The following is a 24,307-nucleotide window of genomic DNA, read 5'->3' as shown; positions in this document are numbered from 1 at the left end:
CAGTGTTATAAAGGGTGCTGGGCAGACTGGTGGTTATCAGGACAAAGTGAAGCTGGATCCGTGCCTCAGCGTTAGCCCGGATAAATTCCAGAAGGATCAAAGACTTACACGGTAAAAAAAAAAAATCATAAAAATCCTAGAGGAAAAGAGACCCATAAATACGGAGAGCAAACGGGTAGTTGCCAGAGGAAGAGGGGGATGGGCATGGTGGGTGAAGGGGGATGGGAGATACAGGGTTCCAGTTAGCGAATGAATAAGTCACGGGGATGCAAAGTACAGCGTAGGGAATATAGTCAATGATACTGTAATAATGTTCCATGGTGACAGGTGGCAGCTACACGGGTAACGAGCCCACACAACCTACAGAGAAGCCGAATCACTATGTTGTACACCTGAAACTAATGGAACACGGCGAGGCAACGATACTTCAATTAAAAAAAAAAATCCTAGAGGAAAATTCCTTTCTAACCGTGGAGAGGGGAAGCCTTTCCAACTACAGTCCCTGATCCAGAAGCCATAAAATGAGAGTTTGATTCAACCGCATAAAACCAAACATGCCTACAAGGCAGAAAGCACTGTAAGCAAAGTCAAAAGCCAACGTGGGGGAAATATTTCTGACTCATGTCACAAAGGGTGATGGACCTTGTTGTAAAAACGCTCGTACAGATCGACTCTGCAAACACTGACAACCTAAGAGAAGAATAGAGCAGATGAAGGGAGAGTTCAGAGAAAACATAAATAGCCTAGGGCCGCCTGGGGGGCTCCGTCGGTGAGGTGTCTGCCTTCGGCTCAGGTCATGATCTCGGGGTCCTGGGATCGAGCCCCAAGCTGGGCTCTCTGCTCAGCGCGGAGTCTGCTTCTCCCTCTGCCCCTCCCCCCACCCCACCCTGAGCTCATGCTTGCATTCCCTGTCTCTATCTCTCTCTCTCGCTGAAATAAATAAATAAAACCTTTAAAAACGTAACAATATGCCTTGGAGCTGTTTCCCCATTAGCGCATCTACAATCACATTAGTCTTTTTCACACCTGCGTGGTATTCCATTTCAAGTTGAACCGTACCATCCTTTCTCTCCGCGGTGCTGCTTCTAGTTTTTGGCCATTGCAAAAAGTTCTGCTGTGGATATTTTTACGTACTCGTCCTTTTACATACATGTTAACACATCTACAGAATACGTTTCTAGCAGGATCATTGTTGCGGCAATGGGCACAAACATTTTAAGTCCTAATTAGCATTACCAATGGGTATCTGCTGTGATTATAGTTTTAACCGTCATTTCTCACGTTATGAATGAAGATTCGCTTTTGTTTCATATACTTATAGGCTGATTATGTTTTCTTTTTTTAAAGATTTTATTTATGAGAGAGAGAGAGAGAGAGAGCGCGCATGCACGAGCAGGGTGAGTGGGAAAGGGAGAAGCAGTTTCCCCACTAAGCAGGGACTCAACTGACGGAGCCATCCAGGCGCCCCTTATTGTTACATTTTTAAAAAGGTCTGGAACAGTGTATTACTCTTTATTTAGCCATTTGAGCGAAGAAAAAAAAAACGTGATAGGCTTTTGTTTGGATAAACGTGCTCTGTCCTGGGTGTGGACACAGACAGTGTTCATCAGGCTGCCTGCGGGGAGGGGAACCGAATGGCTGGAGGACAGAAGCGGGGGTGGGGTGGGGGGAGACTGACTTTTCACTGCCGGGCTCTTTGATGTCCCTGGATACACATGTGGGGCTTCCCAAGTCAGAAAGGGCAGTAAGCTTTAACTGAAAGCTGGCTGCAGTGAGGTCTGCGTTTTTGTCTGGTCCTGCGGCTCGGGCTGCCTTTTCTCAGGCTCCCCTCTAAGCTCCCTCCAAGAAAGCTCAGACTGGGGGGCGCCTGGCGGGGGGGGGGGGCGCAGTCAGCTGAGCGTCGGACTCTTGGTTTCGCTCAGGTCCGGATCTCAGGGTGGTGAGATCAAATCTTGTATCAGGCTTCCTGCTCTGCGTGGAGTCTGCCTGACGTTCTCTTTCTCCCTCTGCCTCTGCCCCTCCCCCCTGCTCATGCTCTCTCTCTTTCAAATAAACAAATAAATCTTGAAAAGAAAAGAAAAGGAAAGAAAGCTCAGACTGGGATTATCATTGTGAGCACCCTGGTCCTGAGCGGGCAGCACGGTGGTGGGTGGGGGGGTGCGGGAGGAGGGCTGTAAGACCAGCCATCACTCACTCACTCCCGAACTGGAACTGCGAACTGCGTGGTTTTCCCCAAACATCTCATTTAACCCCCGCTGTGTCCTCCCCGGGCACAGGTTACAGATGAGAAGACAGGCTCAGAAAGGTTACTGTGCCCAGAGTCATGTCCTGCTTCCATCTGGACAGAACCCAGGCCGTCTGATTCTGAGCCTAACGAAGGGGGCGGAGAGAAACCGCTTTGGCAGGGAGAGCTTCCCCCGAGGTGCCTGGGAGCGTGTGTGGCACGTCTGAGGTCACCAAGCGAGTGAGGGGGCAGCCCGGGCTGGAGTCCCAGGTCTCGTGGGACCCCAAACCCACAGCACCATCTGTGTCTTCAGAGGGGTGGAACAGCAGCATTCCGGGGAGTGGTTCCACCGCTGGGGGGGACAGGTCACATCTAGCCCGTCCGAGAGTCTCCAAAGCACTCTGGCCGTCACCTCTCTCAGGCCCTGCTGGCACAACATCACTGGGCCACCATTGCTTTATATCAGCACCACCCCCACAGCGTCCTAACTGACCTCCTCTGGGCACCCTGATCCACCCACCAGGGGGGCCTCTTAAAAACAACCAGCCCTTCCCAGGGCTTCCCATGGTGCATGGAATAGCATCCAAACTCCCCCGCACGGCTCTGCAGCCTGGCCCTGCACCTCCTCAGTGCCCATGGCCTTGGCCTCAGGACACCCACATCCACCTGGCCCCACAGTCGGCAGGCTGTGGCTTCTCCTCCTTTGCCCTCACTGGTATCCATCACAGCTCCCTGCCATTTCCCTTCCAAGCACTTATCACCATCTTTAATTAGTAACCCCATTTCTTTGTGTGTTTACGGTCTGTCAGCCCCGCCAGCGAGGCCGCTCCCCGAGAGGTGGGACCGCAGCTGCTCGGCTTGCCGCCGTCTCCCTGCTGCCTTGCACAGGGCCTGGCAGGCAGAACACTCAGGGGACCAGGGGGCCAAACAGACAGGAGTGCGGAGCTGCCCAGCAGTTCACGACCACTTCCGAGCCCTGGGCACCCGACTTCGCGGCACACCGACGCTACGGCCTGCAGGGAGCCGAGCAGCCACGGGTGATGGATGGGGCGGAGGGCTTGGGTCAGGCCGTCCAGGGGTCTCTGCTTGGAAAGTGAGGCCGGCTGCAGGGCCTCCCATGGCCCGGCCCCGTTCTGCACACAGCTTTCAAACATATGTTCCAGGCATTGCTGGGATCCATTGACTTTGCTGTCAGGAATGTGGGGAGCAATGAAATAAGAGCCAGATGACTTGGGAACTCAATAAAATGGGTCAGAGTAGAGGGTTCACTGATCCTGTGGCCTCTTTAACTGAACCAATGTAGCTTAAAAGGGTTCCCCAAACCAGGAGCTCTTTGTCCCTCTGGGGAATAGACATTTCCTGAGTGTTTCCCAAAGGGTATATTCCTGGAAAAGCAAACTGGGGAGAATATTTCCCACTGCCTGGCAGGTGCCCAGCCCACACACCGGTGGCAGCGGGCGGGGGGAGGGGCACGGCAGCCTTGGTGCCTGAGGCTGCTGGGGCCATCGTCCCTGGGGACAGTCTGCACCTGCTTTTCTGTGTGGTCAGGACTCTTGAGTCCTGCTCTGCTTGCTGCCCGCTCTCTCCAACACGCCGTGGCACTGCCCCAGCCCTCTGCCTCTCCCCACTCAGCCTGCTCTGGGTAAGAGGCCCCAGATCCTGAGCCTTGAAAATCCAGCCCATCAGGAAGATAGAGTCCTTCAGCCATGCTACTCTGGGGCTTTTAAACTGAGTTTGTGGGTAGATGAAATGAGGCTTGTAGGTTGGCAAATCCAGAGCCAGTAATGAGTCCGAGAGCTGGGACTCAGCTCGGCTCTCTGGCCCGGATTTAATTTGGCCGGTACTATCAGGGAGGATAGAGGCTTTAGAATCCTGGCCCTCCAGCTAAGGAGTTCAGCAGGTGACCATCCCTGCCTCTCTGGACTGCTACAAGGAGTGACGGACCCACTGCGCATGTGTAAGGTGCCCAGGACAGCGGTGGCGCAGAAGACCAACGCTGGCTAGAAGGACAGCATTCTCTTTCTCTCGCGCTCTCTCCGGCATGCACACCCACGCACAGACACACATGCGCGTGCACTTGCACGCCCCTTGAATCGTAGGGGGAAGAGAAGCACAGCCGGTGGTTTTCTGCGGTTTGGATTCATGCTGCAGAACCAACCCTAACGGAACAGCAGATCTGAAGAGTGTCCTGTTGAGACGGCACCGCAGAAGGGCCCCCAGCATTTTGGGCAGCACGGTCAGGGGTGAGGACACCTCCCTGGGATTCAGGGTCCGACAGGCCAGCCTGGGTGTGGAGGCTGACTCTGGCAATCACCCTGTTCATCACACATTGTGCAGGGCAGGCAGTGGGTACTGATGAGAAGCCCGAGTGGGAAGTAAACACAGTGGATTTTGTTGTTGTTGTTGTAAGTAGGTTCCATACTCGGCGTGGAGCCTGATGCGGGGCTCGATCCCAGGACCCAGAGATCAAGACCTGAGCTGAAATCAAGAGTCAGCCGTCCAACTGACTGAGCCACCCAGGCACCCCTCTGTGGACTTTTTTTTTTTTTTTTTAAGATTTTATTTATTCATTTGACAGAGAGAGAGAGCAGGCGGGGGTGGGGAGAGGCAGAGGGAGAGGGAGAGGGAGAAGCAGACTGCCCGCTGAGCAAGGAGCCCGATGTGGGACTTGATCCCACGACCCTGGGATTATGACCTGAGCCGAAGGCAGACGCTTAATGGACTGAGCCACCCAGGCGCCCCTGTGGATTCTTTATATAAATAAGTAAATAAATAAGTAGTGTGATCCAAAAGGCATTCAACGTCATCATCAAGAAGGCAATGGAAATGGAGACCACAATGAGACATCACCTCACATCCATTAGACAGAATGGCTACTGTAAAAAGATAGCAAGTGTTAGTAAGGATGTGGAGAAATTGGAACCTTTGGGCTCTTGGGTGGGTTTGTGTCTGGACTCTTGATTATGTTTCACTGGTCTATGTGCCTAAAGGTATCTGGTTTTTTGTTTTTGTTTTTGTTTTTTTTAAAGATTTTATTTATTTATTCGACAGAGATAGAGACAGCCAGCGAGAGAGGGAACACAAGCAGGGGGAGTGGGAGAGGAAGAAGCAGGCTCCCAGCGGAGGAGCCTGATGTGGGGCTCGATCCCATAACGCCGGGATCACGCCCTGAGCCGAAGGCAGACGCCTAACCGCTGTGCCACCCAGGCGCCCCTAAAGGTATCTGTTTTTATACCAGTACCATGCTCTTTTGATTACTACAGTTTTCCAGTATAGTTTGAAACCAGGAAGCATGATGCCTCTGACTTAATTCTTCTTTCTCAGGATTTCTTTGGGTATTTGGGGCTTTTAAAATCCATTTACATTTAATGTAATTGCTTGGGAGACAGGATTTATGTGTGCCAATTTAGTATTTAATTTCTCTCTGTTTTATGTCTTTTTTGTTCCTCTATTACCCATTATTGCTTCTTTTTTGTTAAATAGGTATTTTCTAGTATATCACTTTTTTTTTTTTTTTTTTTAGATTTTATTTATTTATGTGACCGAGAGACAGCCAGTGAGAGAGGGAACACAGCAGGGGAGTGGGAGAGGAAGAAGCAGGCTCCCAGCGGAGGAGCCCGATGTGGGACTCGATCCTGGAAGGCCGGGATAACGCCCTGAGCCGAAGGCAGATGCTTAACGACTGTGCTACCCAGGCGCCCCCTAATATATCACTTTAATTCCCTTGTTTCTCTTGCCATACTTTTGGAATAATTTTCTTAGTGGTTGCCCTGGAGTTTATAATTACATCTTTTTTTTTTTTTAAAGATTGTATTTATTTATTTGAGAGAGAGAGAGAAACCGAGAGAGAGAGAGAGAGAGAGCACAAGCAGGGGGAGCAGCAGAGGGAGAGGGAGAAGCAGACTCTCTGCTGAGCAGGGAGCCTGACATGGGGCTCCATCCCAGGACTCTGGGATCATGACCTGAGCCAAAGGCAGACGTTTAACCAACTGAGCCACCCAGGCGCCCCTATAATTACCATCTTAATAAATAATTTGATTTGGATGAATAACAATTTACTTTCAGTTGTAAACAAATACTTTGCTCCAATATAGCTGTGTTATCTCCTTCTTTGTACTTTTAGTGTACTTTTATGAAATTACTAATTATGTATCATAAGCCCATCAACACAGTTTTATCATTATTGCTTTATGCAACTGGCTTTTAAATCAAAAGAAAAAAAAGTGCTATAAATAAAAATACATTTATAATGTCTTTCATATTTACCTGTGCAGCTATCTCATGCAGCTCTTTATTTCTGTATGTGGATTTAAATTACTGTCTAGGCGCACCTGGTGGTACAGTCAGTTGGGCAGCCGACTCTTGGTTTTGGCTCAGGTCATGATCTCAGGGTCATGGGATCAAGCCCTGTGTTGGGCTCCAAGCTCAGCGGGGAGTCTGCTTCTCTCCCCGTCCCTCTGTCCCTCCCCCCCCTTTCACCCTCTCTCTCTCAAATAAATAAATCTTTTAAAAAATTAATTATTGTCTAATGTCCTTTCACTTCAGATGGAAGGAATCCCGTTCGTATATCGCTTGTAGGACAGGCTGATAGAAGTAAGTTCTCTCCATTTTTTTTTTTTTAATCTGGGCATGTCTTAATTTTTCTTTCACTTTTGAAGGATACTGTTGTAGATTTCTCTGTTAACAGTTTTTTTTTTTCTTTCACCGCTTTGAATATGTCCTCCCCACTGACTTTGGGCTTTCATGATTTTCATTAGTAGCTGATTTCATGAAAAGAAATCAGCTACTAATCTTATCAAGGATTCCTTTTCTGTGATGAGTCATTGTTCTCTTGCTGCTTTCAAGATTCTCTCCTCATTTTTTGCTTTTGGTAATGTGGCTCATTAGGTGTGGCTCTCTTCGAGTTTATCCTACTTGGAGTTTGCTAAGCGTCTTAGATGTGTAGAAAAATATTTTTGTCTATATTTGGGGAGGTTTTAGCCACTATTTCTTCACATATTCCTTCGGCCTCTCTCTCTGTCTTCTTCCCTTCTGAGGCCTCCATTACATGTACGTTGGCACACTTGATAGTGTCCCATGGGTCTCTCAGACTCTATTCATGTTTCTTCATTCTTTTTTCTTTATCTTCCTTAGACAGGATCATCTCAACTGACCTATCTTCAAATTTGCTGATTCTTCTTTCTGCCAGCCCAAATCCACTGTTGAGCCTTTTCAGTGAATTTTTTCATTTCAGTGATTGTAATTTACTGCTTCAGAATTTCTTTTCTTTTTTTATACTTTCGATCTCTCTATTGATAGTCTCCATTTGGTGGTACATAACTCCTCTGCTTTCCTTTAATTCTTTAGACCTGGTTTCCTTTAGTTCTTCAAACATAATTTATAACAGTCAACATAAAATCTCTGTATAGGGGTGGCTCAGTTGGTTGCATGTCCAGCTCTTGATTTTTGTTCAGGTTGTGTTCTCAGGGTCATGAGATCGAGTCCGGAGTCCAGCTCCACACTCAGCAGGGAATCTGCCTGTCCTTCTCCCTCTGCCCCTCCCCCCACTTGCTCTCTCTTTCTCTCTCTCAAATAAATAAATAAGATCTTCAAAAATATAAATAAAATCTTTGCCTATAAGTCCATCTGTGCTTCCTCACAGACAGTTTTTACTGACTGCTTTTTTCCCTTTTTCATTGCCATACTTTCTTATATCTTTGTGTTTCATAATTTTTTGTTAAACACTGGGCATTTAAAATAACTTAATGTGGCTTACTCTGGAAATGAGATATCCATCCTGCTTTCCAGGATTTGTTGCTGCTGTTTGTTATTATTGTTGCTCTTTGTTTGCTTAGGGGTTTTCCTGGACTAATTTTCCAAAGTGTGTCCTCTTTGTCAAGTGCAGCTTCTGAATTCTCTCTTAGTTAGCTTAATGGTCAGCTGAGACAGAGGTTTTCTTTAATGCCTTGATCCAGCACATCTCCCATTCTGTGCCAAGGGGCTCGTTGTGTGTGTTGGAGCATAACTTCAGTGCTCTGCCAGGTTACAGTTCTGCCTTGCCTTCACTTCCTGCTTGAGCAGGGCCTCAAGGTCAGCCAGAAGTGAGAGACTAGGGCTCTCTCAGGTCTTTCGTGGACGTGACACACATATCCCTGGAGCATTTCAAAGCCCCTCTGGGTGGCTCATCCCCTAGATTTTCATTGAAGTGTTTGTGTCAGCTTCTTCCTTGTTCCAACTGGTGTTGCTACCTTAGGCAGCTGTAATATTAAACAATTGCTGCTGAGTGTTTTTGGCAAGCACTCAGGGACAGAGTTTTTCCCAGTGAGTGAGCTCTGCATCAGGTCAAATAGAGACAAGTCCTAGGTATGGGCTTTTCCTGGAAGCTGACAAATAGTGACAGTTCTCTGGGAATGAGCAGTTAGGGACCTTCAAATTGTTTTGCTTCCTTCAATGGCTGCTACCTTTCATAGGTACTGTGGCTGTGAGATTGTTGATTTTTTAGGCTACCATGGGGCTGGGAAATGGGCAAGTTAAAATGCTACAAACGTCACTGTTTCAGCAAGATATTTGTTTTGAATAAACATTTCTTGTGTTGTTACCAGACATTAATTTCCAGAATTCTGAAAAGGTCCATTTTTCCCTTAGTGTTCTTGCTGCTTTTTATGGAGAAGCAGATTTTCAAAGGTCCTTCCTCTACCATTCTAGAAGTGCTTCTTCCACCGGATTTTTAGAAAGTGTTTCTTGGGGTCAGGGTAGATTAAAAACCTTAGCACTGACATGGCAAGGCAGACCTGATGATTGTAGTAGAGCTGACACGTAGCTAGCCTTTAAAGTCCTAGTTCTTAAATCACAGAAACTTCTGGAACTCTGAGAACCTCTCCCCTGCCCCCCAGGGGCCAAGGCAGGAAGTGAATGGCAATACCATGGTCTCCATGGACCACTGAACAAATGATGAGAACATTGTTGTGTGAATCAGAACACGAAATATCACTGATTATCTTCTTACGGTCATTTCTGAACTATATGGCTACCTCCTAGAATTTTTCAATGGGACTCACAGAACTGTTTCTTACTCTAAGAGCCATAGACTCCTGGGGAACACATGTAGGAGTAATGAAGGGTCCTCAAATCCAAACTCAAAGGAAGCATCGTTAGTAAAATTAATAAATCTCTCTGCACGTTGACGTACTTTCAAGTGCATACTGCCACTAATAAATACACAGATCTATTTAAAGCAACGACAACAACAGAACCCTAGCACCGAGACTGCTGAGCTAAGGCTGGCAGCTGCGGAGATGGGGTGAGCGCCTCCATTAGTCTCTGCAGGTTTAACACGGGCTAAGCAGCATTCGATTGCTTCGTCCTTGTGTCTGCCCATCTCCTAACCCTTTATCCATCATTTACCCACCACCAGTCCCTCTTTCTCTCTTCCTCCTCGCTTTCCTCCCTCCTTCCTGTCAACAAGCATTTACTGCCCATCTTCTGAATGCCTAGGGCTCCAGCCCCGGCTCTGAGGAGCCCCTGCTTTGGTGGAGAAGGACAGGTGTGCAGAACAGACTACCACGACCAGGTGCAGAAATGCTGGGACAGAGGGAGGCATCGGGGGAAGGGGGAGCTGGGGAGAGTGGAGGCTCTGGGGGAAAGGCAGGTCTGGATGGAAAAAGAATCCTGCCCAAGGTCCCTAGAAAGAGTACCTCAGAGTGCAAGAGCAGTGTTGGGCTTCTCGGGCTGAGAAGTGGGGGAAATGGGAAATCCATTCCATTATGATGGAAATGCATAAACGCTGCAGGGCTCTGGAGGTGTTTTCCAGGCAAAGACTCCCACGGGCAGGGGCGGGGCGAGCTCTGTCTGCAGGTCTGGGGCAGCCATGGTGCAGCAGGAAGGCATCTCAGCCAGATACTGGCCCACCGGACAGAAAGAGCCTTTCTCCCTGGGACTCAGGAAAAGGCCTGGTTTGTACAAGGGAAGGTGCCAAAGCCAGGATGTGCATGTATGTGAAACTATCTGGAAATAAACAGGGGGCCCCGCCAGAGCTAATCCGAGACGGACATCTGCTCTGTGCTGCTCACACCATTCCCTGACAGGCAGAGAATCAGGACCCTGCGTGGGAAAGGGCCGAGAGGGGAGGAGGGGCTGCCCACCCCTTGCCCAGCAGCTGACCTTACACAAGACACTTATCCCCTTGGAGCCTCAGTTTCCTTATCTGCAAAATGGGGATGATAACATATTTTTATCTTTTGCAGGGCTCTGTGAGGGTCACAGGAGAGGAAGGACTTGAAAGGACCCAGCCCAGAGCCCAGTAAATCCATGTCTTTCTTTGACTTTTAGATTGTTTTAAAGTGGAGTCTGAATTCTAAATGGATTTTTGAATAAGCTGAGTGGTATTATACTTTATCTTAAAAAAAAAGTCACTGTGTATTCCTCATTTCCTTCCAGAAAGGACATCAGAAGGTTACAATAAAATGCAATGAGTCCTTTTACAAGGGTTGAAAGGAGAACTGAGTGATGCAGTGTGTTTTTGGAGAGCTGGTAGCATGTGTATATGGGGCGGGGGGTGGGGTGGGGAGTGATTACACACAAAACCCAGAGGAAAGAAAAGTCCTAGCAATCAAACACAAAACAGCCTTCAGCCCTAGAAGTCAAAGCAAGCAGGATCCATGCAGGGCATTTCCTAGCAGTGAACTCCAGGGAGTTTAGCTGGAAGTCCTCTATTTAAGGCGTTGGGTAAGGCAAGCACGCAGTGGTACAGGGGGCAGGAAGCCTGTGCCCAGGGCCTGGGAGAAGACTCTGGGGCACAGAGAGAACGTGCCCCATTTCCCCCTGGGGTGCAGTCTGGCTGGGGTCCTGGTGAAGCTGAGGGCTGAGCATGTGGGCAATCCTTCCTTCCCTGTTCTGTGCACCTGCCTTTCCCGAGCCTGCTGTGTGCCGGGTTTGGAAGATTCGGGGTGAGAGCTCCCAGCCAGCCGGGTTCGAGAAGGCTTTCTCTAGATGTAAGGACAAAGGGTAATGAACTTGGGCCGAGAGTCCAGGTAGAGGAGGAGACTCTGTGGGCAGGCTCAGAGTGGGAGGCCCTAACCCCCCCGGGTGAGGCTGGAGGTGGGGGACATGGTAGGAGGAGAGGGGAGAACCCCGAGAGGTGGGGGCACAGGTCCAAGGCCAACCGAGGGGGAGACTGACTGGGACTCGGCGTGGAAATGGGGAAGGAAGGGGTTAAGGATGCTGCCCTGGAGTCTGCACAGGGAGCCAGAGGACAGCAGGTGGGGGGCGGTGCTGGGTTTGTGGGGAAGCACCTCCAACCTCAGGGCCCAGAGATCACTGGGGTGGAGACATCGTCAGCAGCACGATAGGGGAGCTGGAGCCACAGGCGTGGCACAGAGGACAGAAGAGGGCCACAGGCGGGCTGGTTTGGGAGGCAAGTGGGGTCTCAGAGACCAGGTGGAGAGGGAGGAGTGGGAGTTGTGGGAGCACACACAGGCTGGCCCTGACCCGGGAACACAGAGGATGTGGCCACGGGCCGGTTGTCAGTGACTCTGGCCAAGCTGACGTCAGCGGCAAGGCTGAGAAGAGACCAGAGGCCTTGGATGATGGGTGGAGAGGTGGGGGAGGGGGTGTCTGGAAGCTTCACTGTCATGGGGGTCGGGGGTGTGTAGGCTGAGTGCATTTTGGGTGAAATGAAGGTGGCGGAAGGGAGGGGGCGGCAAGTAGAGGTGAGTCTGCGGTCGTGTGGCAGGGACGTGGAGGAGTCCCCTCCTGGTGCCTCCCAGGGGAAGGACAGTCCAGATCTGGGGAGGCCGGGGGATGCACCCAGGAAGGCCATCGCGTTGTGTGGAGGGACCCCTGGTAGAGACGGGGGGCTGGTGGAACCATCATCAGCCCCCACAAAGGGAAGAGGATGTTTCAGGTGCTGACAGTGACCGTCAGGGAGTGGTCAAGGGCACAGAGGGACTGTCCCTGGAACTGCGGATGCCGAGAAGCCAAGCAAGGCAGTATTGGACCCTGCGGCTCAGGGGAGAGCAGCTAGCTGGAAGGGAGAGGGAGGCCTGTCCCTGGGTCCGAGCAGCCCGAGTTACAGGGCGGGCGGGGGCAGGGGGAGTGGTGCAGGGACAAGCACCTCCGGCCAGATCTCCGGTCAGGCCAGATCTCCGGTCAGGTCTCGGGTCAAAGGCAGACTTCTGGGCCTGAGTTTGCAAACCAAGAAAACCGGGGACTTACCGGGGTCACCTCTTCTTCCAGCCTTGCCGCGCCGTCCGGGAGGGCCTGGGCAGGAGAACAAGGACAGACTGGTTGAGAAGGGAAGCCAGCAGGCTTGGGTGCAGCCCGCCCACCCCACAACGGCACCCCGGGACGCAGCCTGCCCACCGCCCTGCCGGCTGCCTCCTTCCCTTCCCTCGCTGTCCGGTCATCAGTGTTTCACGAGTCATTCTCACTCCCAGAGACTGACTCCCTGGAACTCTACAGGCAGAGGGGTCTGCTGCTGAGAAACTGGATCTAGAAGAATGAAGTCCAGCAAGGTTGGGAGTCCTTTTACGAGAATCCTGATGAATGCCTTTTAATATTCCCTAAGGTAAAACATTAGAGACAACACACCACATAGCGACGCTACCGTGGCTTTCCCAATGCCTGAACTCGGGCACAGCAGGTGCTGTCCTGTCCGTTGCCTGTCCCTCCTCCGCCTGCTAGAACCTTCCACACACCCCTCGCCCACAGCCCGGGGAAGCTGCTCATGAATTTCTCGTGATTGATCGCACTTAGGGTCCACACCAATGTGCAACCTCCTCCGTCCGCAGGTTTTGAAGCCTTTCTGAATTTGTGATGCAGACCCCCCTGCCTCCACCTTCTCCCCGCTCTGCCCACGGTGGTCCCCAGACCCAGCGACCATGACGCTGAAGAAGGAGAATGCCGACCAGTCCCCAGCCCCGAGCTGGGGGACGTCTTCTCAGGTGCTGGGGGAAAAGGTGTGCAGAAGTGAAGGTGTACGTACTAGACATTTGAGATGCACGTGGCACCCTCCCTCCATGGTGCCCACCCACTGCACGCTGGCCTGGTGGGGCCCCGGGGGCGGCAGATCCACAGGCTTGGACTGTATTACAAGGAACTGCTCTTTTCTATAAAAGTCAATCTTAACTTCCCTCCAAAACCCCGGAACAACCACAGGGGAGAGGCAGAGGCTGGCCATGAACCAGGTCTGAGGCAGGATGGTCTACTAAAAAATTCATGTGGGGCACCTGGGTGGCTCAGTCGGTTGAGCGTCTGCCTTCGGTTCAGGTCATGATCCCGGGATCCTGGGATCGAGCCCCACATCAGGCTCCCTGCTCATCAGAGAGCCTGCTTTTCCCTCTCCCTCTCTCTCAAACAAATAAAGAAAATCTTCAATAAAATAAATAAAAAGTTCAAGTGTATGAATTTTCCTTCCTTTCTCCTGGTTTCAAGTGGGCAGTCACTGTGCGCCCCAGCCCAGGGATTGGGATGGGAAAGAAAAGCAGAAGCAGCCCCAGGTCCATGGCACTTCCAGACTTTTGATCAGGAGAGTCCTGAAAGAAGAGCAGGGAGGGTCTTTAAGGAAAAGAGAGAGAGAGAGAAGAAGGACTCCTCTGGATGTGGAGGGGGCCCCTTGGTGCTATGTTACACCCTAAAACCTTGGCAGGTGCCTGGGGGCGATCTTATGCACGCGCCATGCTTTCTTCATCCATTCTTCTCGTCAGGTGATGGATCCTTGGGTTGTTTCCACCTCTCGACTATTGTGAATTGCGCTGGGATGAACACGGGTGTCCAACTATCGCCCCAAGATCCTGTTTCCAATGCTTTTGGATATATACCTACAAGCAGGATTGCTGGGTCGCACAGTAATCCCATTTTTACTTTTTGGAGGAACCTCCGTATTGTCTTCTATGCTGACAACACCATTTTACATTCCCACCAGTGAAGGCTTCAATTTCTCCATAGCCTCGCTGACACTTGGTTTCTGTTTTATTTATTTTTTATTTTTATTTTTATTTTTGGTAGTGGCCGCCCTAAGGGGTATGATGTGATACTGCATTGCGGTTTTAATTTGCCTTTCCTTAATAATTAGTGATGTTGAGCACCTCTTCATATGCCTGTTGGCCATCTGTATGCGTATGTCTCTTTTGCAGAAATGTCTCTTCGTTGCCCGTTTTTTCGTTGGATTTTTGTTGTTGTTGAGTGGCCAGAGTTCCGTATTCTGGATCTTGACCCCTTATCAGGCAGGTGGTTTGCAAATATCGCCTCCCATCCTGTAAGTTACCTTTGCGCTCTGTTGATGGTTTCCTTTGCTGCCTGGAAGTTTTTAAGTTGATGTAATCCAATTTGCCTATTTTTGCTTTTGTTGCTTTTTTAACCTTTTGAGTTAATTTTTGTCTATGGTGTGAGGTAAGGGCCCCATGTCATTCTTCCACATGCAGATATTCAGTTTCCCCAACACCATTTGTTTAAGAGACTGTCTACTCCCCACTGGGTAGCCTTGGCACCTTTGTGGAAGATCGTTTGACCATATAAGCGAGGCAGCCCTGAGTTTTGAGCATAGAAATTCCTGCCAGTCACATGGCCCTTGTTTTTCCTCGATACCGGATGCAGAGCTTGAGTTCTGTGCTGGAATCGCTCACGGGCCATGTTGACTTGGCACGGCCAAGATTCTGGCACTCTCGTAACAGACAACAGTTCCTCACCCTGGCAGGTTATGGAACACTTCCAGGTCCATGACCTCAGTTGAGCCCACGCTGCTCGGCCACCTGCCAACCTAACATCTCCTTGTGGATCTCACCAACATCTCAGGCCCGTCGTGGCCAAAACATACATCCTGGTCTCCTCCCCAGCTCCTGGGTGCAGCTGGCCTGGTGTTAGGTCCTTTCTCTTCTCTGGGCACATCTGTTTTCAGGGAGAGTGAGGGTGTGGGAACGGGAACCCCCCTGGCACACACAGCATTATTCTCCTCTGCTTGTAGGAGGGAAAAGGCCCACTTTCACTCACAAGGCCCAGGGCGCTGGTGCCTGGCTTCCAGGTTTTCACCAAGCCACAGAAGCTCATGCTGGGCTCAGCAAGATGGCTTGCCTTGGGCCTCAGGTTGAGGTGACGGACATGGCAGGAAAGGGACCCACAAGTGGGACAGTAAGCCAGGCTCTTCCTGGGTCTGAAAGCTAAAGCACACCATGGTTTCCTGCTGGTCATTACTGGATACGACTGCAAAATGCTCTGTCTGCGTAACTCAAGCCAGATGAAGACATTTGCCTTCACTGAGGTGGCTGAACGAATAGATTTATCTGGTGGTTCTCCTGGGTGGCATGGTTAGGCAGAGGGCCCGACGAGGTGGGGTGCTCGTAGGCGAGCAGTTGTTCAGGCAGTGTGCGGTGCCCCGCCTCCCAGAGCCTTTGGGGAAGTTCCTAGCAGGCCTGGAGTGGGGCAAGGTCTGGGTATCCCTGGGCATCGAGGGGGCTGGACAGGACTCCCAACTGAAAGGGCCTAGGTAGCACAAGAGAACGTGCCTGATGCTCTTGAACCCTCTCCCAGGCCAATCCAAACCAGATACTAAACGCCTCAGTGTGAACAACTCACAAATCGACAACTGGTCAACCGTCTGTGCTAACAGGCAAAAGAAGGCCCTTGGCTCAGCGGTTTGCCCCAGAACTTACTCCTCACCGTTTTTCTTTTTTCCCTTCCCTTCTCCAGTGGGAAAACCTCTCCCACTGCCAGCACACACTCAGACGTTCAGGCTGCCCTGGAAGGCATCTGGGAGTAGGTCCCGACTGGCCTGCTATGTACAGATGGAAAAACTGAGGCTTTGAGGGGGAGGACAGGTCTTGCCCAAGGATGCTGTCGGGAAAACAGTTCCAGCTGGAAAATCTGCACGTGATGAAGGCCGGATCGTACTGTTCTCCCTACCGCTGCATGGGACCCGTACAGGGTGGAGACTCCAGCTGCCACAGGGGCATCGTGAGGTGTCCTTCCAGAAGCTGTGGGCAACAGACACCAACCAGGCAGTGGCAGTTGAGGAGGGGAAAGACATGACTGATACGGAACCTGTTTACCTGGGGCAGGTTACTCAACGTCTCTGGGCCTTAGGTTCTGAACCCACGCGGATGGAATTTTAGGGGGGGCAGAATGACAGCTGCCATGCAGAACTGTTAAATAGAAGAGCTAGTGGCATACACACCAACTTGGGGGCACAAAAGTGATGCCTATTTGGGATCCCAAGAAATAACTGGCTGGACAGGCCTTTGGGCCTTCAGAACTCGGGGCCCTGATGACAACAGGCTCCTGTGTGTCCCCCAGGGTGGGTAAAGCCTGAGACACAACAGCTGCGAGTCAGTGACTTTGTGGGCAGGGTCTGAGTCCTGATGGAAGGCCAGTCTGGGGTTTTCCATGTCTCTCCTAATGGTCTGCCTGGGGACCGGGATGCAGGAGTTGCACGGCCTGGGGATGGGGTTTCTCAAAGAAATCCTGAGGTTTCAGGCGCAGCCTGGGCTCCAGCTTGCTGCGAAATGACTCCGGATGCCTGTGATGACCGTCTGCCCAGTAAGTAACCACGGAGGACGGTGGTTTTCTCAAGCACCGTTCGAAGCCAGACAACATGGAACCATTTCTAACTCATAAAAATCTCATCTCTGCTTGGGCTGGAGAACGCACGCACTGACCAGATCCAACAGGCTCCCTTGGAGGTCTGAAGCCTGAGGAGGTGGCTCTCACAGTGGTGGCCTCCTCAAACCTCCCTGGCACCAACCTCCCCCAGGACTCCTCCTCCAGCAACGTCTGCCTTATTACGGCCCGGGCATGTGGGGGACATCTAGCCCAGGCCCCCGTGTTCCCCAGGTCACCCAGTCCTCGGCCCTTCCCATGCTGCTTCCTGGGGCAGAGGCTTTTGTGCAATTCATCTTATTGAATCTATACACAGTTCTAGAAAGTGCTTTAATCCCTTCCTGCTCTCTTCTCCCTCAAGACTGGGGAAAAGGAGGCTCAGAGACGTCAAGAAATGCTGCCAGAGGCAATAGCCAAAAGGCGGAAAAACCCAAAGGTCCATGGATGGGAGAATAGACGAAGAAAATGTGCTGTGTGCACACAATGGAATATTATTCAGGCTCATGATTCAGTTCTGAGACATGCCACACCACGGATGAAGCGTGAGGATGTCACACTATGTGAAATACGCCAGTCGCAAAAAAGGTGAATACTGTATGATCGCCGTTACACGAGGTGCCTGGAGTCGTCAAACTCAGAGAGACAGAAAGCAGAAGGGTGGGTGCCAGGGGCTGGATTGGGGGGGATGGGGCTTCTGTTTGGGAGGATGAAAAAGTTCTGGAAACAGACCGCGGTGATGGTTGCACAACACTGAGAATGTACCTAATGCCACTGGATTGTCACACTTAAAAACAGTTAAAATGGTGAATTTTACGTGGTGTGGATTTTACCAAAGTTAAAACAAAGAAAAGGAATGCTCTCAGGGCTCTCAGCTCCCAAGGGCTGGAGCATGACTGCGAACTCAGGTTGGCCTCTTAGAGACCACAGAAATGTCATTGGCGGCGTGGTTGATGACCACTGGGTGTCCAATGAGAATCTGGCACTGTGTAGTCATGGGGGACGGTGGCATCCCTCAGGTCACACAGTGAGGAGATGGCAGAACAGGGATTCGAACCCAGGTCTGTGTGATTCCAGTGCACGTCCCCTGAACTCCTCGGTCGTTGTGACCAAGGCCGAGTCCTTAACATCTCAGGACGCGTCCAGAGCCTCCAGCAGCCTTAGGATGGGGCCTGTCTCACGGGCATCAGAGGCCCCTTCTCTGACCGTCTTCCCGAGCCCAGGGGTCAGGTGGTTTGAATGCCCCGGACCTTCAGTCTGGAGCTCCTTGCGGTTGCCCAAGGCCCCGGGGCCATCGTGGGGGTTTGTGATGGGCAGAGGAGGCAGGAGAGATTCCTGGATTTGAGCTGCTAAGACCAGGTCATTAAAACATCTCCCCAGATAATTTTGTTTTATAAGTTTCAGACCAACCTTGGAGTTGGCAACTCTGGCTCGGGGGAAGGGGAATGTTCTCCCTGCTCATTTCCTGCCTGGACTAACAAAGCCCCCCGTCCCTTGCAAGAGTGGGGGGCAGGTGCGTCCTGTGGACACCTCGGGGAGGGCCTGGGGGCCACGGCCCTCCTGGAGGGGCTTTGCCGCCTGGAGTAGCTGGCCAGCTGGCAGGTTGCTTGAACTTGGCTGGCACTGAGGGCCATGTTGTCCTCCGGGAATTAAAATCACAGCTTCTTACTCAGCAAATACCGCTCATTCCAGCAGGAGTTTATTGTCCCCAAAGTCTCCACCATGCATCACGCTACGGGGAGCCCTGCTGCTTTCTGGACGGTTCCGGAGCAGTTTGGAAAACCAAGGCCACAGGCTGCTGGGGTGGTAGGGCAAATGTTGGTTTGGGACTGGGGTGTGTCCAGGCTGGTGACACATTCCTCCAGTCCCCATGACCAGACCGGGCAGGCCCACTTAGATACCATGCCATTCAGTGGCTGAATGGACAGGGCCCATCTTGGGGGAGGGCGGGCTGGTGGAGGACCCCAACCTTACATTCACAGAGGGCCTCAAAAGTGGACCCTGCTGGTCTCTCCAAAGGAGTTGATAGTACCAGACAGCCCCGAAGGCCCCCAATGGTGTTTCATAAAAGCAATAGGGAGGCAATGCCATTCATGGTTTGCTTTACGGTTGGTACCAATCTCGGTTCCAAGTATTAACCCATCTACTCTTCACATCGAACCTAAGAGCAAAGCTACCACTGTCATCCCCATTTTATAGAAGGAGAAACTGAGGCGCAGAGAGATAAACTGATCTTCTGAGTCATACAGCCCGTAGTAGGTGGGGCCGTGCAGTGTAGACCCCAAGCGTGCGTGTCCAACCCCTGCTGCCTGCCTCCCGCACGAGGAGATGCTCGTTGGAGGTGAGAGGTGCCCAACCGTCCACGGGTTCCAGAACTCCTTCTTGGCATTTGTTATTATTATCGTTTTTAGAATACAGGAAACACACACAATGGAAGGGGCCCGGGGATGGCTCTCAGAGGTCTGCGAGTTAAATAGTGAATTAAAAGGCCACATGTTGCCCCCAGCACCGGAGGCCTGGACTGACTCTGGCCGGATCCCAGCATGCCCTCCTCACACCATCCGAAGTGCCAGGCTCTGTTTCCTGGCTCCTTCCTTTCCCTGAGTCAGGAGCAGCCTTAATAAAGCATTTAAAACAGGATCAAGGAGTTTGGACCTATGACTCGTGCTGCTGGCGCACCGGACCCAGGGTCCCCGCAGGAAGTGCTTGGCCCGCAAGGTGGGGGCAGTGAGCCCGGGGAGGGGGCGACCTGCTGCCACCCGCTAAGCCTTGCAGGTGACACACTGCGTGACTCTGTTATCTCTTTAATCCTGCTCATCACTCAGTGATGCAGGTATGAACAGGGACGGAGACCAAAGGGAGGTGACCTGTCCAAGTCACAGGGCTAGTCAGGAGCCGAGAGTCTTGGGGCACCGACGCTGCCCTCCTCGGTGCCTTATTTTCGGGGAAATGGACTGTGGTTGAGGCACCAGAGCTAAAAATATGGACTGTCTCATCCAGAGACAAGAGCAAGGAGGACTCGGGAAGAAGCACACCGTGGCTGGATGGTTTCTGGAATAGAGTGACGGGGCTCACGGAAGGGCTTCTGGTCAAGGGATGTGTGTCTCATCCCAGAGACTTCAAGGCACTTCTTGAAGGATCCTTTGGAGTGACAGCTGTAGGGCACATGGGTACCCCATGCTGGGGCCACCCGGTCACAGGCCATTCCTTGGGCTGGGCCAAGCCCCCTCCCCGCTGCCCGTGGCTCAGGCTATGGAAAGGATGAAGCAAACTCACAAGAAGGGTGAAAAGCCCCTCGGAGGGGCCGGGACACACCATGGTACTTCCCTCTCACGGGGCTCAAGGCCATGAGAGCATCCTTGAAGGCTGAAGAGGCCCTACCTGCCTGCTGGCCTGGACCAGAAGGAAGGGGAGTGCAGGGAGGGCCTCCAGAAAAAAGGAGAAGGACCTTCCTGGGCTCTCAAAAGGTGGAGCTTGCCCTGCCTATGGAAAGAGCTGAGTGCAGGCTAAGAAAGGTATTGGATCCTAAGGAATTGTGCCTCGCAGGTGGCGAGGACACCGGGGGCACCGGCTGTGGGCAGCTGGTGTTGGGTGGGAGCGCTCGGGGTGACCAGGGCTCGGCTGGACCCAGATCCGTGCTCATGCAGGTCAGCTTCTCCAGAGCCTATCATCTCCTGAAATCCCATTCCTGTTGGAGAACAGACTCCAGAGAGGCACACAGAAACCAGCACCCCCCCAAATATACCAAATTCCTCAACTCCCCATGCACCCCAAAGCCTTAATCACTGACACATGGGCCAGGGTATCACTCCGAACTTAATGAAGGCCAGGATTTATTGCTTTCAGAGAATGAAGAGATTTTTATTTTATTTCGTTTTATTTCATTTTTAACTTGAAAGCTATTCATGGGAGCTGTGATTTTCATGAGAATTCCTCATAACCTGCAGGTTACAAGCCCCGCCCTGTGCCACGCAGAAAGTTCTAGAAAAGAGCAGGTGAGGCCGGGCACCTGGAGGTCTTTGGAATGCGGCCAGCATGGAGGCTCAGGAAAAAAGCGGGCCACTCAGCATGAGCCACCTGCCCCAAGGCGACCTGATCCGAGGGGCCCTGGACCGTGGACTCCTGGCTCCCCGGGACAGGGGAACAAAGCTCTCTGGAGGGAAAGGCGTGCCGGCCCCCAGCAGGGCCCAAGGTGCTTCAACTTCTGCATCTAGTAAATAAGGGGGGCAGGTGGGCACTAGGATGACCCAACCATTGCAGTGTGCCCAGGACTTTTCTGGGACTCCCAGTGCTAAAACTGGGGCAGTCTGAGGCAAACTGGGATGGGTGGTCACTCCAGTGGGCAGCCCGTGAGGGAAGAAGGAGGCTCTCAACACTGCTTATGTACCACCTGCTCCCCCTCACCCCCCACCCTCTGCCACATGGCTTTCCTTCTGCTTCTCAAATCTGCCAGGCCTAGTCCTACCCCAGGACCTTTGCACGAGGCGTTTTCTCTGCCTGGGGTGCTCTTGCATCTCTACGTGGCTGCCTCCTTGCTGTGCTTCCTGGACACCTTTCCTGACAACTGTCTAAGATTGCCCTGCCCCCAGGGACTCTCTGTGAGAGTCTTCTGTTTTCTTTTTTTATTTTTTTTTAAACATTTTATTTATAAGAGAGAGCGAGAGAGCCTGAGCAGGGGGAGGGGCAGCGGGAGAGGGAGAAGCAGGCTCCCTGCTGAGCACACTAGTGTCCCCTGTTACAGCGTGGGGGAGGGAAGAGGGCTTCCCAAAGTCAAATGGCCCCACAGCCTGGGCCTGCTGACAGGACTCAAGTCTGAGGCACCCGCTCCAGCTTCCGAGACTACATGCCGCAGAGGTGCGGGAAAATTCGTGGGGTCCCTGAGAGGCTGCTCTCAGCATCCTGGTCCAAGAGGACACCAGGCCCGTGCGGTCTCCCTGCACCACTGACTCACACTCCCAAGGGGCCTCGAGTGACTCACCATTTGTTCCTCTTGAGCCCCAGGCTGAGGCCCAAACGCCCGCTGGAAACTGTCAGCTGGATCTGATTTCCCCGGCCCCCATCTGCCCAGTCTGTCCGGCTCAGAGGGGACGCCACTGTCCCCCAGCAGCCCCATCCCTCACAAGCAGCAGCGGCTCCCTGCCCTTCAGCGCTGTGGGGCCCTTCGGGGGGCTGGGAGGTCACACGGGTGCTGAGCTGGGACCTGCCATCTCCACACACTCAGAGGGTCGGGGGCGGGCAGGCCCTGGTACCCCAACACCTGCAGCTCTTTCTCCTGGCCCCAGGATGGTCAGCCACACTGTGTCCAGCTGGGTTTGGGGCAGCATTATTGTCTAAAGAGCTTCACTGAGATGTTTAATTCACATACCAGACAATTCACTCCATGCTGCTGGTATATTACATTCTACTTTTAAACATTTTTACTTTCTTAAAAATGGTGGGAGGGGTGCCTGGGTGGCACAGCGGGTTGAGCGCCTGGTTCTTGGTTTTGGCTCAGGTCATGATCTCAGGGTCGTGGGCTCGAGCCCGGCTCGGGGCTCCACGCTCAGCTGGGCATCTGCTTGAGGATTCGTTCTCTCCCTTCTCCCTCTTCCTCTGCCTTCCCACTTGTGTTCTCTCTCTCTCCCCAAAATAAATAAATAAAGGGGGGCCTGAGTGGCTCAGTCGGTTAAGCATCTGCCTTTGGCTCAGGTCGTGATCCCAGGGTCCTGGGATCCAGTCCCATGTCACGCTCCCTGCTCTTCGGAGAGCCTGCTTCTCCCTCTGCCTCTTATCCAGCCCCCCCCACCCCGGTCTCTCACGAATAAATAAATAAAATCTTAAAAAAAGTAAATCTTTAAAAAACATTGTGGTAAAATGCTCATAAAACTCACCATCTTAACCATCGTTAAAGATACCGTGCAGCGGCATTAAGAACGCTCCCACTGTTGTGCAACCATCACCAGCATCCGTCTCCAGAACTCTCTGGTCTTGCAAAACTGAAACTCTGCCCCCATTAAGCACTGACTCCCCAGCCCCCCTCCTGGCGGCCCCCAGTCCCCCCTCTGTCTCTATGTTCCAGGTCCATCCCAGGAACGGGATCATACAGTATTTGTCCTTTTGTGCCTGGCTTATTTCTCTTAGTCTAGTGCCCTGAAGGTTCATTTAGGTTGTAGCATGTGTCAGAAGTTCCTTCCTTTTGGGGCGCCTGGGTGGCTCAGTCGGTTAAGCGTCTGCCTTCAGCTCAGGGCATGATCCCAGGGTCCTGGGATGGAGCCCCTCCTGGGGCTCCCTGCTCACTGGGGAGCCTGCTTCTCCCTCTGCCTGCTGCTCCCTCTGCTTGTGCTCACTTCTCTCTCAAATTAATAATAAAATCTTTAAAAAAAGTTTCCTTCCTCTTTAAGGCTGAACAATCTATTCTATTGTATGTGTCTTCCACATTTCGTTATTATATTACTTTTTTAAATGGTGGTAAATTATATGTAACATAAAATTTGCCTTTTAGATCCCTACAGTGCAGTGGCATTAAGTACATTCATAATGTTGTGACACCATCACCACGATCTGGTTTCGAAATTTTCCCTCCCGCCCCAAAAGGAACTCTGTACCCATTAAGCATGAACTCCCCATTCCCCCTTCCCCAGCCCCTGGGAACCTCTAATCTAAGCTGTCTAAGCTGTCTATGAACTTGTCTTTTCTGGATATCCAGATATTTCACTAATGTGGAATCCTACAGGATTTGCCCTTTTGCTGTCTGGCTGATTTCACTTAGCGTAATGTCTTCAGCATTCACCCGTGTCACACCATCATTATAACCTGAACATCTGTGCCTCCAGAATTCAGATATTAAAATCCTAACCCTCCAGTGTGATGCTGTTAGAGGAGGTGGACCTCAGGGCCTTTGCACAGCTCTCAGTCAGCCTTCTGCAATGGGGAGACGTCACGGCTGCTCTGGCTGCTCCCAGAGCTCTGGAGGAGTGTTGGGATGCCACAGGCAGCAGGAAAGGGGGCTCCTGCCTGTGGACCTGCCATGTGCCAGGAAGTGTGCCCAGCACCCCTGCCAAGAAGATGACAGCTCTTTGACCCTGCAGATGAACTAAAAGAAGCTTAGAGAGAAGGAACTTGTCCAAGTCACACAGCTGGTGTGTGGCAGAGCTGGGATTTGAACCCAGCTGTGTCTAATTCCAAAGCACTTGCCTTTTTTTTTTTTCTTTTAAATAAGAAACGGGTTCTGCCTGGGGCTTCTCCCATCTATTCACATGCTGTTGTCTGGCCAGAGACCCCTGGGTGTCCCCAGACTCATGCAGCTCCTTTGCCATCCTAGGTCCTGTCCTGCTGCGTGGAAGCAGGAGGATTGGGGTTACCTTCGAAAGTGCTCGGGGTGCTCGGCCCCACCCCCGTTTCAGAGTCAGTGGGGCTGGAGTGACCCAAGAATTTGCATTTCTAATAAGTTCTTGGGGGAAGCTGTTGGTCCAGCAAACACACTCGGAAACCAGTTGATTTCATCTCTCTTTAAACATCATTGTCTTTCCTACAAAATATTTC

General features: G+C 51.8%; 1 protein-coding gene across 1 annotated transcript in view; it reads right to left on the bottom strand.

Annotated features, from left to right (window-relative positions):
* Positions 1-24,307, bottom strand: part of COL23A1 (collagen type XXIII alpha 1 chain) — a 309,734-nt gene that overhangs the window by 50,591 nt on the left and 234,836 nt on the right. The window contains exon 3 of the mRNA XM_057307097.1: positions 12,416-12,460. Within this exon, the coding sequence (XP_057163080.1) occupies positions 12,416-12,460 (45 nt within the window). The remainder of the gene's footprint in view (positions 1-12,415; positions 12,461-24,307) is intronic.

This window comes from Ursus arctos, unplaced genomic scaffold (assembly GCF_023065955.2).
Source record: "Ursus arctos isolate Adak ecotype North America unplaced genomic scaffold, UrsArc2.0 scaffold_5, whole genome shotgun sequence".
Taxonomy (NCBI): Eukaryota; Metazoa; Chordata; class Mammalia; order Carnivora; family Ursidae; genus Ursus; species Ursus arctos.
Note: the sequence above shows the minus strand (reverse complement) of the source record. Positions and strands in the feature narration are given on the sequence as shown.